The sequence below is a fragment of the Dunckerocampus dactyliophorus genome, chromosome 8 (genome assembly GCF_027744805.1).
Source record: "Dunckerocampus dactyliophorus isolate RoL2022-P2 chromosome 8, RoL_Ddac_1.1, whole genome shotgun sequence".
NCBI lineage: Eukaryota > Metazoa > Chordata > Actinopteri > Syngnathiformes > Syngnathidae > Dunckerocampus > Dunckerocampus dactyliophorus.
The window spans coordinates 26,705,184-26,721,103 of NC_072826.1; the positions used below are offsets into that span (position 1 = coordinate 26,705,184).

The following is a 15,920-nucleotide window of genomic DNA, read 5'->3' on the forward strand; positions in this document are numbered from 1 at the left end:
AATATTTAATATTGCAACTGTCAAGTCATTAAAATTACATTATTTTTCCTCATGATATTACCAACGAATACGACTTTTTTTCTTGTTAAATTACAGCTGGTTTTTTTTCAGCTGGGTTTTTTTTGTTTTTCCAAGTATTTCAACTTCTTTCTTGTAATTATGATTTTATTCTTTATACTTTGTTCTCGTAACATTAGAACTTTATTCACCACCTAATTTTCCAAAAATGTTTTCGCTTCTGCCTTATTTTTTCATCATATTATGATTTTAAAAATTTGTCTTTAATATTTCAACCTTTTTTCTCATAATATTACGATGTTATTCTCGTAAAATTACGATTTATAATTTTTCATCTTAATATTTTCACTTTATTCTTGTAAAATTACTGCTGATTTTGCATTTTTGCTGCTTTTTTTTTTTTTTTTTAAGTTTCCTTTAGAACGTGCTGAAGGCCAATTGGGCATATGTGCCCCCAAATGTGCTGCGGGCAGCAGTGGGGTTCAGGAGGTAGAGCAAGTCGTACATTTTTCCCCTTTTCTTGTTGGGAACTGATATTTTCCTGAAACGTACCTATGTTCTGCTGCTGATTACTAAAGAATGGAAAAAGGTAGAAACAAACTTTTTTTTCTGATGAAAGACGAGAGTCTAATCTTTCTTTCTGTAGGTTCCACCTTTATACTGTATAGCCATAGAACACAATATTTTGTGTGCCTTCACACAAAATCAGTCAAAACCGTCTAAAATGGCCGGTACTGAAGGGATTGTCTTTTGAAAAGTTGCTGGGATTGAATGAGTTAATAAAAAAAACAGCGGCGGGCCACACTTCAGACACCCTTAATGTAGGATTATGTTAACATCAGAACAGCTTTGTGGATTTCTTTTAAGGATGTTCCCATTAAGTTCTGGCGATAATCTGCAAAAATTGGTCACCTAATTCCTCTCAGTTTGTCCCTTGTGGTGTTAATGTCATATTTTGCCAGGTAGATATGCAACATTGCTTTAGAAAACATTTCAGTGGTATCATCTCACCTTCTCTGCCACTCCAGAAAAACAGCGTCCGGTTCAGCGGCAGCCACAGAGCACCGCCTCAGCTCCTCCCCCAGCTGCCAGGCCAACGGCCCCTCTGTGTGGTGCCCGTGGGGGGCCACCCCTATGCCAACCATGCCGTCATGAAGCAAGAAGTCTGGCCTCAGCAGGGGCTCGCGGCGCAGCGTGAAGCGCTGGTAGGCAGTGATGAGGCGTCGTAGGCGGGCTGTCAGCGCGGGGCCCGTGGGCCACAGGGGTCGCGCTTGGACCACATGGAGGGCTGCCACGCCAGTCCCTGTTCCTGTTCCTGCCGTTGTTGTGACCAAAGTGGCGTCCTGGGCGCACAGGTCAGCCGACAAGTGGGAGTCTGTAAAGCAGTGACTTCATTAGAACCGCACACCGATTTACCATCATCAACCATCATCACCAACAGATTGAGCTTGTGTGGTTACTTCACCAACCAGCCACACGTCACCACATTTACAACAGCTGAGCAGCTCTCACCTGGAGCGGTACTGTCCGGCTTGTCAGAGGTGTCCGTGCTGAAGCAGGTCTCCTCTCCCTGAAGATGGAAGACAAACATTGAAGACAAAATGGACGAGAGAAGCCGATTTAGCCTCCATCACCAATCACCATGTTAGGACACATTGGACTTGTATCTTCACCTTGCTGCTCTCATCACGAACATCTCCACCATCAACTTTACTTCCACTGCTCTCACTGGCGTCTTCTGCTTTGACCACGCCGCTGAAAAAGAAAGATAGTGGAACACAATGTGGACTAGCTGCAGTTTTAACCAATGCGACACAATACAAGTGCAAAAGCATTCTCCTACCTGTCAGTGATGTCTGAAGCGACCTCCCCTCCTCCCTGCTCCGCACACAGCGCAGTGACATCAGGCATCCCGACCCTCTCCAGGAAGCACAGGTCTGGATCGGCGCGCATAGCGTGGTAGCGCTCGTAGCCTGGTCAAGGGAACGCATGGCATTTTATAAAAACCTTGTTCTTCATCAAACAACCACGTCAAACAGCTCACCGTGTTTGTGGACACCTATGAGAAGAGACTTGTCTGCCTCTGCATCCCACCACGAAGCTGGAATCTCGATGTAGTCGATGTCTGGCAGCGACACGTCCAATTTACTGGCAGGGGACACGGTGGTTGCATCAGTCACATAATTACCATCCATAGTGTGTCTGTCACACATCAAACAGAAGCAAAGACAAGATAACGCAGCGTACCTGGCTGCCACACCCTCCAGAGCCTGATTGGCAGCCTCACCCAGAACCTCCACCTTCAAGTAGTACAACATCCTCACCCTCAGCAGTACCCTGCAGTGACACATGCAAACACTATCACTGGAAGCTGACGTGGGGGCCACGATACATTTTCTAAATTAAAGAAACTAAAAGCAATCCAATGTTGGTCAATATAGGCTAAGCTATTTCAACAAAACATCCATATCTTATGGCTATGTTCCATACTGCCAATCAGATGGTGTCAAATTCAAATTTTTTCATTGACTGTAGACAGAACAGAAAGAATAATGTCCAAATACGCCTGAGTAACGTCTGCTGAAGTATGAGTAACGAACACAATGGCCGAAAAATGTCAAAATTATGTCGATCAACATCCAGTTTGCATCTTATAAAAGACAACAGTCTGTTATCTTAGATATACCATTACTTGGTTCATTATTATCTTGTGGTATACCATTATTTGAATGACTATTACCTTGGAATGCTATTATTTGGATCACTATTACGTTGGAATGCTATTATTTGGATGACTATTACCTTAGGATGGATGGATGGACGGACGGATGGACAGATACTGTAGATAGATAGACAGTTATATAGATAGATAGATAGTTACACAGCTAGATAGATAGCTAGATAGATACTTTATTCATGTCCAAGATTCACCTGTAGTACTATTATTTGGATGACTATTACCTTGGAGTACTATTATTTGGATTTGTTCCCTCGTTTATCACGGGGGATAGGTTCCCAAAATAAGTGAAATCCGCAAAGTCGCAAACTATATATTATTTACAATTATTATTTAAGGCTGTAAAACCCCTCACCATACACTTATTACACTTTTCTCAGTCAGGCATTTTTTTCACATATTCTCTATTATTTAAACATTCTCAAAGTTCAAATTAGGTTTGAATTTTAATGATCAACCTACTAGGTTGGACACAATAAATTATTAAGCGACTCACATGTATTTCATTCCTCTATCAACGCCTGGTGCCGTTCGGCTGTAGCGTTTTCGTATCCTTGTTAAACATTTTTCTTCTATTGTTTACAGTATTGCCGGTTAGCAAGCAACTCACACGATTAGCTAGTGTGGTGGCCATGACCACAACAGGAGACGGCACAAAGGAGATTGATTGACAATGGTCTACAGCAGGGGTCACCAACGTGGTGCCCGCGGGCACCAGGTAGCCCCCCACGACCACATGAGGTGCCCGCAAGCCTGATTTTCATCCAGGTTTTCAGTTAATAATGAAAGAACAGTAGAAAGAAATGCATTCTGAAATAAAAAATGTGAGTTGTGGACACCAGCATTTTGTTAATGTTCTGGTAAAACAAGCATATTCGCTTTGTTTGGGTTTAAAATAAGCTCTGAAAATAATTGTTACAAAAATGAGTAGCTCTTGGCCATTTTCATTTTGTAAAAGTAGCTCTCACAAGGAAAAACCTTGGTGACCCCTGGTCTACAGACAATTAGGACGCAGAAGACAATGGGCACTGCAGACAGAAGAGAGAGAATAGAGAGCCGCTGCCGCCTCCTGCTATAGCACAGAACTAAAACACTAAACTTCCCACAATGCACTTCTTCTTAAAGGGCCAGGCTCGGCCTGTAACAGCGTTCATACGCTGTAAAAAAAAAATAATAATAATAATTTCAAACAAGCATCATTTCTACCAATCATTTGTTTCTCACACAGTTCTGTGACGTAACTAAATGGGTCTAAATGCGTGGATCAGAATGAGTATGAATAGCAGCAAGCTGACTTGTTGCAGTGTTGTTTCAGATGTTTCTTGTAGCTGTCGTCCTGCAGCACCACCTCAGGGTTGCAGTGGGTAAGCCAGTCGGCGTTCTTCAACTCTGGAACGTTCAGCTGATGCTTCACTTTGTTCCCCTTACGGCCACGAGGAACTGGAGCTGCTAAACCTGAGGGACAGACGGGTGAGTGGTGCTGAACCGGCCACACACGTTTCCTGAGGGATGGAACGGAGCTTGCGTGAAAGGTGACGTGCTGACCTGAGTGGTTGAGCAGCTCCTGGTCTTGGCCATCCTTGCTGGGTGAGATCAGATCCCAGATGAAGCTCTTGATCTTGTCGTCGCCTTTGTAGTGTTTCAGACAGTAGACCAGCAGGGCCCTACAAAACAACAACACACATTGTCATTACTGTCTCTACACGGTCATGCCTACAGTTTATCATCATGTGGAGGACAAACTCTATTATGAAAGTTTGTGAAATGTTTAGGCTGGATTATGCACCAGCATCGGCACTACGCAGGCTTGATTCTGAGCATGTGACTTACAATTCTATGTCCTAAAAAAGCCGACCAATCACAGTCACTATTGACGCAAGGTTGTAGTGCACGTCAAGATCCGTCGGAGGGCACGCTGTAGCACAGGGGTCACCAACGTGGTGCCCCCCACGACCACATGAGGTGCCCGCAAGCCTGCTTTTCATTCAGGTTTTCAGTTAATAATGTGAGAACACTACAAAGAAATGTACACTAAGTCCCAACTAACGAACACAATTGGTTCCAGATGACCGTTCTTAAGTCGAATTGTTCTTAAGTAGGGGAAAAGGTAATATTACCAATGATACAGGTACTACATGTACGTGTATACATATACAGTATATGTGTATGTAAATATGAATTTGGATGCAGTCGTAATAGTAAACGAGGATAATTAATGAAAAAACAATAATAAAAAATGATATAATAATACGTAATGATAAATGTTATTTACCTTTGAAGAGGAGTGGTCGAGCATACGTCGTTGGTAGTGGTGGTGGAGGAGGAGATATTGAAAAAAAGGACAAGTCGTCGTCGTTGTTAGACTCTTCTAAAAGAGGTAGTGTTCTGTGGGTGGTGTCGAATTAAGCAGGCCTATTAACTCTTCATAAACTTTAATCACACGCTCTGTCCAATGTCCAAAGCAATGTAGCTTTCGCTGTCCACCCCCCCTCTTGTTCTCCCGCTGTTGGTCCCAATAGCAGTGTCACAGTGCCCTCTGCTGGTCAAGCATGTCGCAGTTTAAATATGGGCTTGCCGGTCGGTCAAGCAAGTAGCTGTATAAATATGGACTTATCAGGCAAAATACATGAAAAAATAGACCAGTCGGCATGTGTTCGTATCTCCGAGTGTTCGCACGTCGGATGTTCGTTAGTAGGGGACTTAGTGTATTCTGAAACATAAAATGTGAGTTGTGGATACCAGCATTTTGCTAATGTTTTGGTAAAACAAGCATATTTGATTTGTTTGGGTTGAAATAAGGTATGAAAATCATTTCTACCAAAATGAGGAGCTCGTGGCCATTTTCATTTTCTAAAAGTAGCTCTCGCAAGAAAAAACGTTGGTGACCCCTGCTGTAGCATAATGAGGTCTTACTCGTGGAGGAGCTAATGCATGCGTTTGTATCGCCGTATATTCTCAACCCAAGCCCCCCACACACATACATGGACACGTTGCACACTCCAAATGTAACTCTCGAGGAGCAAGTACATTACAGTCGGCTACGCTGCGTGTGTGTGCATGTGTGCGTGTGTGCGTGTGTGTGTGGGTGAAACACCAATTAGGATGTCCCTGAATCTTCATTCTTCATCTTAGCAAGACACCTTGGACAAGTGTTTGCTTCCAAGGCCCATAAAAGACATGCTTGGTTGTCTCATCCTTTTCCACGTGATGCAGGGATGATACTGACCTGCAAATGGCCTCCATGTCTCGCTCTGCCAGATGCCACTTAAAGCGCCCATGGTTGAGGATGTCCTTCCACCTGCCCCAACTTGACAGGGAAGAAGAAAATATGAACAAGTTGATTTTCTTCCGTTCAAATGACAATTTGTAAATATTACATTTCCATTTCCATGTTCATTTCCATTCACATTGGCGCTTACTGAAAAGTGCACTGATGAGGTGCGAAGGTTTAATCAGTCTTTGTACTCTTCAACGAGCTAACAGACTTGTTTTTATGTTTTTTCATCTTACCCAAAAATGAGCAGGTTCTTTTCCACTCGGAAACACTCGGCGCGAAGATAGCGACGGCTGCGCTCTCCCAAGCGACGAGTCCGACACGGCTTCTCCTCCGAGTCGCTGTCCAGTTCAGAGAATTCCATCAACTCGTCATCCTCAAAGGAGTTGTAGTGGCGCGTCTGCTTCCTCACGCGAGGCGTGTCGATCACCAGCGACTCCTGTGATGTGGAGATGAAGAAATATGCTTTTTTTTCATGGTCTTAGGTCTGCAACTATGAAAACATGTGACATATTCCCCCACAACCAATAGAATTGGAATTTATTGTCATAGAAGTGAAAAATTCAAAGATTTGGGTTTCTTTGTTCTGTACAGTGCTACCTGTGGTGGCTATTGTCTCATCAATGTAAGAGTAGTGACAGCTGGTATATCATCACAACGTCTTTGAATGAGTCTTCTGAATGCCTTATATTTGTATTTTACTTCATTTAGAAATGTTTTTGCTTGAAAATGCTTACTTTAGGCCAAAAATATGTAAAATTCTGGACTAATAACAGATCATATTCAACCGTGAAAAAGCAATGACTTTTTAATATATTTTAGAAAAAGAGTGATAAGAGTGAAGGTGTGAAATTTGAAGCTCTACTTGGTGAAGGATTACTGTATTGGCAATAAACGACTTTTATTTTTTAGCCCCATTTGCTAGTGTTCAGGTGTTGCGGAGCAGATTGTGTCTGACCTGAAGAGGTTCCACTTGATCTCTCAAGCATGAACGCTCCCTTGTCAGAATGTTCTCTTTTCCACTTTACCTTCTCGGATCTCGAATCAATTTCTACTTCTGCGATCTTGGCCCATTTCTGCCAGAAGTTGGGGTCGTCCAGAGAAATGTCAGTCCTGTTGCCGGAGGAGATGAAGCTGGCCTGAGGAGATGAAAGATGTGCTTATATTATTCCTCTATGTTCATAACAACAAATAGATGTTAAAAACTTGTCCTGCTGGCCTTCGGACCTTTGCAAACGTGGATCCTTTCCCTTCAGACTGGATGGTGATGGTCTGGGTCCGTCTCTGAAGTATCTGGTCGATGTCCTCCTCGCAGAACTTGGAGCCCTCGTCTTCTTCGTCCATCAGCGCTCCATATGCCCCCTTTTTCAACAAATCCTCCACCTCCAGCTTAGAGAGCTGTTGCACCTGCACAACGGTCATCACATTCCCATCAGCAGGAGAAATAAAGCATGCACTGCCATGATAAAAATATGCACTGCACTACATGTGCCTTCACATGTTGGTGCCTTTTCACATCAGAAAACAATCTGATATGGGTCACCATATGAGTCATGAGGAAAAGATCCAGGGAATGATTTAATCTACACAGCAAGTCTCACCCCGTTGAGGTTTCCTTTGCGGTTGATGTCCTGGAGGACGGCTTTGTCCAGTCCCAGCTTCAGACTGGCCTTGTCGAACATCTCCCTCTCGTAGGAGTTCCTCGTGATGAGTCTGTAGACCTTCACCGCTTTGCTCTGGCCGATGCGGTGGCAGCGCGCCTGAGCCTGACCGAGGGTGATGGGAAACGTTGCAAATGATCTCATTAGTGCCATGTCCAGTATGAGGATGAACGGAACCAAGTGCGGCTGGTGCCCACCTGCAGGTCGTTCTGGGGGTTCCAGTCCGAGTCAAAGATGATGCACGTGTCTGCCGCCGTCAGGTTGATTCCCAGCCCTCCTGCTCTGGTGCACAGCAGGAAAACAAAGCGGTCTGAATCTGGCTTGCAGAACCGGTCGATGGCGGCCTGTCGCAGATTCCCTCTCACGCGTCCGTCGATGCGTTCATATGTGTATCTGTGAGTGACATTCACGGAAAATGATTTGATTTTGGCCTGGAACAGACCTGGGAACATTTCTTCTCCTTCTCACCGCCTCTGGATGAGGTAGTCCTCCAGGATGTCCAGGCAGCGCACCATCTGGGAGAAGACCAAGACTTTGTGGCCCCCGCTCAGCAGTTTGGGTAGCAGCTTGTCAATCAGCACCAGTTTGCCAGCTGCCTGGGTCATCGCCTGCAGCTGCACGTCAGGCGCATCCGGACTGTGGCTCTTCCTGAAGCTTTCCAGAATCTTCTCCTCCGCTCCTGGTAGAAGTGCAAGGTAAGGGAGAAGTTACCCGATGTGGACAAAAGTGAGTTTGAGACAAAATGATCATCAAAGACCCATCATAGGCCTTGAATAACTAGGTCCAATATGAAACTATTAGAGTTCCATTGTCCTCTTTCGCTATACCTGCCCCAAAAAGGGACCTGCCTCTCGTGGCACGCTCACCAGTTATCAGGTACGGGTGGTTGCAGCACTTGCGGAGCTCCATCATTGTGTTAATGAGGTTTGGCATATTGTGCTGGTTTGCTCCTTTGGACAGGAAGGAGAAGTTCTTCTCTAAGATGGCTCGATAGTATTTTTTCTGAATGTTTGTCAGCTCCACCTGCGGGAACACAAAGATGGTGAGAATTCTCAGCAACATTGTTGATGAAAAGGGTCCACCGCGACTGAAAATCTTCATCCAGAAAAATTTCTAATTAACAAAGGAAGAACTCGATAGCGATGAAAACAGAACTCTTGCACTCGCAAGGTTTGAAGAGGAGTGAAGACAAGAGCAGTCAAGAACGCTTGATAAATTGGTGTTGTACCTCTATGATTGTCTCTTCTTTAGGTGCAAGGTTCTTTTCCACATCATCCTTCAGTCTCCTCAGCATCATTGGCTTCAAGATGGCCTGAAGCTTCTTCACCTGTTGAGGCCAAATGTCAGGTTGGTGATTCATGCACGTCATCCTGAAAAGCGCCGTGTATTTCAACCCACCTGCTCATCCGTTTTGAGGTCTCCAAACTCCTCCAGGAAAGTGCTCTCCGATGGGAACTGCAGCGGTTCCAGGAAGTTCAACAAACTGAACAACTCCTCCACTGAGTTCTGCAGAGGCGTTCCTGTTAGCAGAACCTTGTGCTCCTGCCACAAACAACGACAAGAACATTGTCAATTGCGAGATGTGCGAGTCATGAGAGAGTTGTTCAAACCTCACGTTCACTTACTTGCCCCTACTACCGCAAGCTAAATTAAAAACAAAACCCAGGTTACAAATTGTGCTCCTGTTACTTTAACTTCATTTATACTTTGCACTTCCTGCCCAAGCTGCATAACTAACTCAACCCGCGAGTTTCATGAAGACTCGATTTTCACTGACTCACGGGTGCTCGACAAAGACTCAAGTTTCACTGACTCACAGGTACTCTACGAAGACTTATGTTTCACTGACTCATGGGTACTCAGCAAAGACTCGAGCCTCACTGACTCACGGATTGATGAAAACTCAAGTTCCACTGACTCATGGGTGCTTGACGAAGACGCAAGTTTCAGTGACTCCTGGGTTGACAATTACTTGAGTTTCGCTAACTCACGGCTGCTCAACAAATATTCGAGTTCAGTGACTCACAGGTACTCAACAAAGATTACAGTTTCACTGACTCACAAGTTGATGAAGACTCGAGTTTCACTGACTCACTGGTACTCGACAAAGACCCGAGTTTAAGTGACTCCCGGGTACTTGACAAAGACTCGAGTTTCACTGACTCATGAGTACTCAACAAAGACTTGAGTTTCTCTGACTCCCTCGTACTTGACATTGAGTTTCACTGACAGCCAGGTGATGAAGACTTAACTTTCACTGATTCATGAGTGCTTGACAAAGACTTGAGTTATAATGACTCACGGGTACTTTTTAAAGACTCAAGTTACACTGACTCACGGGTAGTCAACAAAAACTCGAGTTTCACTGACTTGCGGGTTGACGAAGACTCCAGTTTCACTGACTTGTGGGTTGACAATGACTTGACTTTCACTGACTCACCGGTACTCAACAAAGATTTGAGTTTCACTGACTCGCAGGTTGACGAAGACTCACGGGCATTTGACGATCTTGAGTTTTACTGACTTGCGGATGGACTCCATTTCATTGACTCACGGTTGCTTGACAAAGACTCGAGTTTCACCGGTTTGTGCGTTGAAGAGGACTCGAGTTTCACTGACTTACAGGTGCTTGATGAAGACTTGAGTTTCTCTGACTAGTGGGTTAAATAAAGACTCGATTTTCACTGACTTACGGGTGCTCGACAAAGACTTGAGTTTTACTGACTCACAGGTACTAAATGAAGACGCACTGACTCGTGGGTTGATGAAGACTTGAGTTTCACTGACTCACCGGTGCTCGACTACGACTCATGTTTCTCCGATTCATGGAATGACAAAAACTTGAGTTTCATTGACTCAGGGGTGCTCAACAAAGAATCAAGTTTCACTGACTCGCAGATGCAACATGTTGCGCATCTGAGAGTTTTGAGCTTTGTGACTTAGTACCCGTATCACTTCAGTGACTGACTCATAAGAACTGGAGTCAGTAAAAGGAATCGAGTTTCCCATCACCATCGTAGATCCAGTTTGTAGAGTACAGAAGAGATGACTTCATGTGTTTAAACATTTCATTTCCCTCCTAAATGAATGCCAGCTTTCAATGCTGAAGGAGCAAAGAAATGAATCATTTGAAAGAAGACTGACCAGGTTCATGAGTTTGAGTCCTTCCAGCAGCTTGCAGTTCCTGTTCTTCAGTCGGTGGGCCTCATCGATCACCACGCAGCGCCACTGCAGCTTTTTTAGCTCGGGACAGTCGGCCATCACCATCTCAAAGGTGGTTATCAGCCCGTGAAACTTGAGCACGCTCGGCACGGTGTTACCCTGCCGACACACGCTTTCATCATCAAGTGCCAACATTTAATACGGTACGTCCACCTCACGACCTTGTACTCCTCACGCGTCCCGACAAGGACAACAAACAAAAAAAGCAAGCCTCACCTGAGCGTCTCGGTAAAACATTTCATACTGCAGGATCATCTGTCGGCTGATCTGCGAGCCGTGGTACACGATGACGTTCATGTGCGTCCAAGTGCGGAACTCGCGCTCCCAGTTGGTGATGGTGGACAGGGGGGCGATGATGAGGAAGGGGCCGCGGATCCCCATGCTGAAGATCTCATATAGGAAGGTGATGGACTGGATGGTCTTCCCGAGGCCCATTTCATCCGCCAAGATGCAGTTTTTCCTGATAGCACAGAGGAAGGAACTATCTCAGGTGATGTCAATCTAAGACATAGATAGTTCCTCCCCTTCGGCTACAGAGTAGCCAGGATAGTGACTATTAAGGATGTTAAGGGCGCACTCGCCATTTTTAGTGTTTTGTGTGCAACATCCAGGTACTTACAGTGTACTGCAATGTTCAGTACTTCATAATGTGAACGCATTGTAAGTGTAAGTACACAAGTGAACCAATGGAGACACAGCACAAGTATCATGAGAAATGTCTAATGTGCAGTGATTTCTAGTCTTCCACCTCTCAGACGACTGGTTCCAGTAGCTTCCTCACCTATTGTACCAGTTGAACAGTAACCAGTTCATCCCCTCCAACTGATACTCTCTCAGCTGGTTCCCATTGCGGTAATCTCTGGAGCGCTCCAGCTTCTGCCACTTCTCAGGGGGAGGACGCTCCTGAGACGTGCACACATACACACATTTTACACTTACACTTTTATGAGACGTTGTGGAGGAGAGAGATGGAATTTCGCCGTAAACTGTGAGTTCATTAATTTTTTTTGCATTCCAATGATCTTATTAGTGAAAAAAGCTTCAAAAGCATGTAGTTTTGGTAGTACTCTGTAGTTGTATCTCTCTGTGTTTCTTCTCACCACATGTCGGAGGTCTGCTGGTACTTTCTGGATCTCCTCAAACTCTTTGATCTTCTCAGGGTCCAAGTCCTCCTGCAGCTCCCAGGTGGCTTCCTCGTACGAGAGGCTGCACCACTTCACCAAGTAGTGGGTCACCTCCTGCCACCACACACATACAAACACAGTGGTTTGTGTGTGTGCTACACACACACACGCAGTATGTCTCACAAACCTCTGCAGTCTCTGTGTCCGTGGTGACAGCCACCTCCAGCACCCTGTCCACCTCTATGTAGTCCGGATTAAACAAATCCTCATCAGGCTAGGGGAGGATAAATAGTTAGTGATGAGTTACAGGTACCACTTGAAACAATATGTGGACAATAAGGAAGCAGAGTAGGACCTCTGAAGTCCATAACGTGTAGAACACACCTTAAAAGTTCCACTAGACAAGATTGTCAATCAAATATAAGGCCTCTGTAAGTGTATTTTTAGCATGACATGACTTCCTGATAATACACAAACTTGGATATTCATTTCACAATATGTTTATTGTTCTTGAGCAGCTGGCTATTGTATAATACTGAGAGCGATTTCTAATATTCTGACCCTCACATGTAGCTAAATAACTTCCTATCCAAGCCTTGCCTCTCAAGCAGTCACATTGCATTATTATTTATGTAAAATGATCCCACGCTCTGCAAAGGTTCAAAAGAGACATCTGACCTCAGTGAACAGGTGCTTCATCTGCGCCCGTTTGGTCCTGAAACGTTTTATCTTCTGGTGGATTCGGGGATCTTTCTCCAGCTCCCCCAGCGTGGCCCATTTGCAGTGCAGGTAAGAGCTACAGAAAAAACAGAACGTTGAGGATGAGCAGCGGAGAACCTCACAGACCAAAAGGAGTCAATCTAAACATGTAAATGTCTAAATGTCACTCTGATTTAACTGCGTGGATATCATCTACCTAGGGGAGGGGTGTCCAAAGTGCAGCCCGGGGGTCATTTGCAGTCCACAGCTGTTTTTTTTTTTTTTTACTGCCCCGCGGCAGTAAATATAATATAATAAAGTTTAATAAAGAAATAGAATGAAATCTAATTAAGAAAACAAAAAAAAAAGTTGTAATTTCACAAGAATAAAGTAATAGGAGGAAGAGTAATGTAATTTTAGTAGCATAAAGCTGAAATATTACAGAAAAAGGAGATTTAAAAAAAAATTTATATTATGAGAAAGCAAAAAAAAATTTAATTTTTGGAAAATTTGGTTTACTAAAAAGTTATAATATTATGGGAATGAAATCAAAATTTTATGGGAATAATGTCATGTCATGTATTACAAGAAGAAAATTTACAAGAAAGTTTAAATAGTTGAAAAATTAAAAAACAAAAACAGCAAAAATAGAGCTGTAATTTTAAAAGAATAAAGTCAAAATATTAAAAGAAGGTCATAATGTAATCTACGCAATTTTACAAGAATAACTCATAATATGACAAGAAAAAATTTCATTTTAGTAGCATAAAATTGAAACATTTATTTATTATTATTATTTATTTAAAATTGTAATATTATGGGAACCAAAAAAAAACAAATGAAGATGTTTTTGGAAAATTAGCTTGAGGAAATATTCCGGGAATGGTGTCCAAATATTATGGTATTAAAGTCATAATATTACAGGAAGAAACTGTACAAGAAAAAAGTTGAAATTTTTGAAAATTTATTTTTTTAAAAAGGAACAGCAGAAATGGAATAAAAAACAGCAAAAATGTTACAAGAATAAAGTCAAAATATTATGAGAAAAAAGTCGTATTCTAATGACAATTTAACAAGAATAAACTTATAATATCATGAGGAAAAATAACTATTTTAGAAGTTGAAAAGATGTAACATTATGAGAAACAAACAAAATAAACTTGCAATTTTTAGAAAATTAGGTTTGGGTAAAGTTATAATATTATGGAAATAAAGTAAAAATATTATGGAAATAGTCATAATTACGAATTTACGAAAGTTGAAATAGTTGGAAAATTGGAAAAGAAGAAGTCTAATCGAAGGCAAAAAAAACGTCACAATTTTACAAGAATAAACTTATAGTGTTATGGGAAAAAAATGTCATTTTAGTAGTATTTCTCCTTTATTACAAAGTTATAATGCATTTCTTTCTTGAAGTATGTACATATAAGTTCTTAACATGTCTTTACAAATGGTCAAAGTGGCCCATGCATCCTTTCCTTTTTCACTATGTAGTCCTCGCTGTACAAACGTTTGGACACCCCTGACTTAGGGAATACATTATTACAATGAATGCTAATGGCTGCGTAACTACGTGGGGTCCTGAGAGGACAGTGGATGATGAGGACGAGGATGAGGGAAAACTACAGCTGAGGAAGAGATGAATGCTGCAAAAGCTTCTCATTTACCAGATCTAACAAAGTCATCAAATGACGTTTGGGTTTAGCATCCAAAAATCTTCTTCGGAGAGCATGGACCAACAATAAACACAGCGTGCTTTCAACCTTTGACAAAGCTAACAGTGCAAAGACTTCACAGAGAGAACATAAGAGCAGGAATGTCGACTGACTCACAAGTTTCTGTACTTGACATAAAACTCCTCCATCTCCTCTGCTTGGTCCTCTGACGACGTCTGCGGAGACATAAAGTCACATATTAAGAACAAAACACAACAACAAGGGCCAGCGTGCACATCTGTGACCTTTTACCTCCTTCTTGACGGCTCGCACGGAAAGGATTTTCTCAATAATGTTGGCCTCATCCTCAGGCGGCTCCTGTTAAGAAAACAGATCAGTCTTTTATACTTTATAAAGAATAATTATAGTTCTACATGCAGACACCAATATGTCTAAAGATGATATAAATGATGGATGAAATGGATAAATCAGGGGTGTTTCAAGTGCGGCTATTTGAGGCCCTTTGACCTGCCACACAATCTAAAAATAGAATTTAACAAAAATGTTTTTAAAAACCAGCAAAAAATGACAAATTAGCAGTAATTTTACAAAAATTAAGTATCAATATTAAGACAAAAAAAGCTGTAACCAAACAAGAAAAACGTTGTAATATTGTAAGGAAAAACAATGTCGTTGTATACCATATGGCTAAAATATATTAAAAAAAAACATTATTTTTTTTTTAAAAGTTGTAATAATATGAGAGACAAAAAATGAATAAATTAATAAAGTTGAAAGAAAAAGTTATAATGTCATTAGAAGAAAGTCAAAACATTACAGGAATAAAGTAATAATTATGAGAAGAAAATTTAAATAGTTTAAATAGTTGGGGGAAAAAAAACAACAGCAGGAACAAGAGAAATAGCTGTAATATTGACAGAATAAAGTCAAAATATTACACTATAAACTTGTAATATAAGGAAAAATAATGTCATTTTAGTAGCATAGAGTTGAAATATTAAAGAACAAATAAGTTATTTTGTAAAAGCCATAATATTATGAGAAACATTTTTAGAAAATTAGGTTGGGGAAAAAGTTAGAATATTATGGAAATAAAGTCATGATATTACAAAAACAAAATTTACAGATATTATTTAAGGAGGAAGTAGAAATATTTGAAAAGTGAAAAACAACAGCAAAAAAAAGGGCGGGGGCAAAGTTTATATTAATAATGGGCTTTTTTTTTTTACCGGTGCCAAGTCCTGTTGGAAAATGAAATCTGCATCTCCATAAAGTTGGTCAGCAGGGGGAAGCATGAAGTGCTCTCAAGGTTCCTGGTAGACGGATGCACTGACCTCGGACCTCAGAAAACACAGTGGACCAAAACCAGCAGATGACATGGCACCCCACACCATCACATTACTTTGGAACTCAAGGTCCCAGAATCTGGAGGAAGAGACATGAGGCACAGAATCCACGAGGCCCAGTGTAAAGTTTCCACAGTCAGTGATGGTGTGGGGCGCCATGTCA

At 42.1% G+C, this 15,920-nt stretch overlaps 1 protein-coding gene across 4 annotated transcripts in view; it reads right to left on the reverse strand.

Moving 5' to 3' along the window:
* Positions 1-15,920, reverse strand: part of chd6 (chromodomain helicase DNA binding protein 6) — a 53,678-nt gene that overhangs the window by 15,609 nt on the left and 22,149 nt on the right. For all 4 annotated transcript variants that reach the window (XM_054783924.1, XM_054783921.1, XM_054783922.1 and 1 more), the window contains 26 exons: positions 14,703-14,768; positions 14,568-14,626; positions 12,715-12,832; positions 12,224-12,310; positions 12,013-12,150; positions 11,694-11,815; positions 11,129-11,372; positions 10,835-11,011; positions 9,089-9,232; positions 8,919-9,017; positions 8,557-8,713; positions 8,159-8,369; positions 7,888-8,083; positions 7,631-7,795; positions 7,257-7,436; positions 7,058-7,168; positions 6,266-6,468; positions 5,982-6,062; positions 4,301-4,419; positions 4,051-4,210; positions 2,266-2,355; positions 2,063-2,166; positions 1,862-1,991; positions 1,692-1,773; positions 1,531-1,588; positions 1,030-1,393 (listed from right to left, as the gene is read on the reverse strand). In XM_054783924.1, the coding sequence (XP_054639899.1) occupies positions 1,030-1,393; positions 1,531-1,588; positions 1,692-1,773; positions 1,862-1,991; positions 2,063-2,166; positions 2,266-2,355; positions 4,051-4,210; positions 4,301-4,419; positions 5,982-6,062; positions 6,266-6,468; positions 7,058-7,168; positions 7,257-7,436; positions 7,631-7,795; positions 7,888-8,083; positions 8,159-8,369; positions 8,557-8,713; positions 8,919-9,017; positions 9,089-9,232; positions 10,835-11,011; positions 11,129-11,372; positions 11,694-11,815; positions 12,013-12,150; positions 12,224-12,310; positions 12,715-12,832; positions 14,568-14,626; positions 14,703-14,768 (3,665 nt within the window). The remainder of the gene's footprint in view (positions 1-1,029; positions 1,394-1,530; positions 1,589-1,691; positions 1,774-1,861; positions 1,992-2,062; positions 2,167-2,265; positions 2,356-4,050; positions 4,211-4,300; positions 4,420-5,981; positions 6,063-6,265; positions 6,469-7,057; positions 7,169-7,256; positions 7,437-7,630; positions 7,796-7,887; positions 8,084-8,158; positions 8,370-8,556; positions 8,714-8,918; positions 9,018-9,088; positions 9,233-10,834; positions 11,012-11,128; positions 11,373-11,693; positions 11,816-12,012; positions 12,151-12,223; positions 12,311-12,714; positions 12,833-14,567; positions 14,627-14,702; positions 14,769-15,920) is intronic.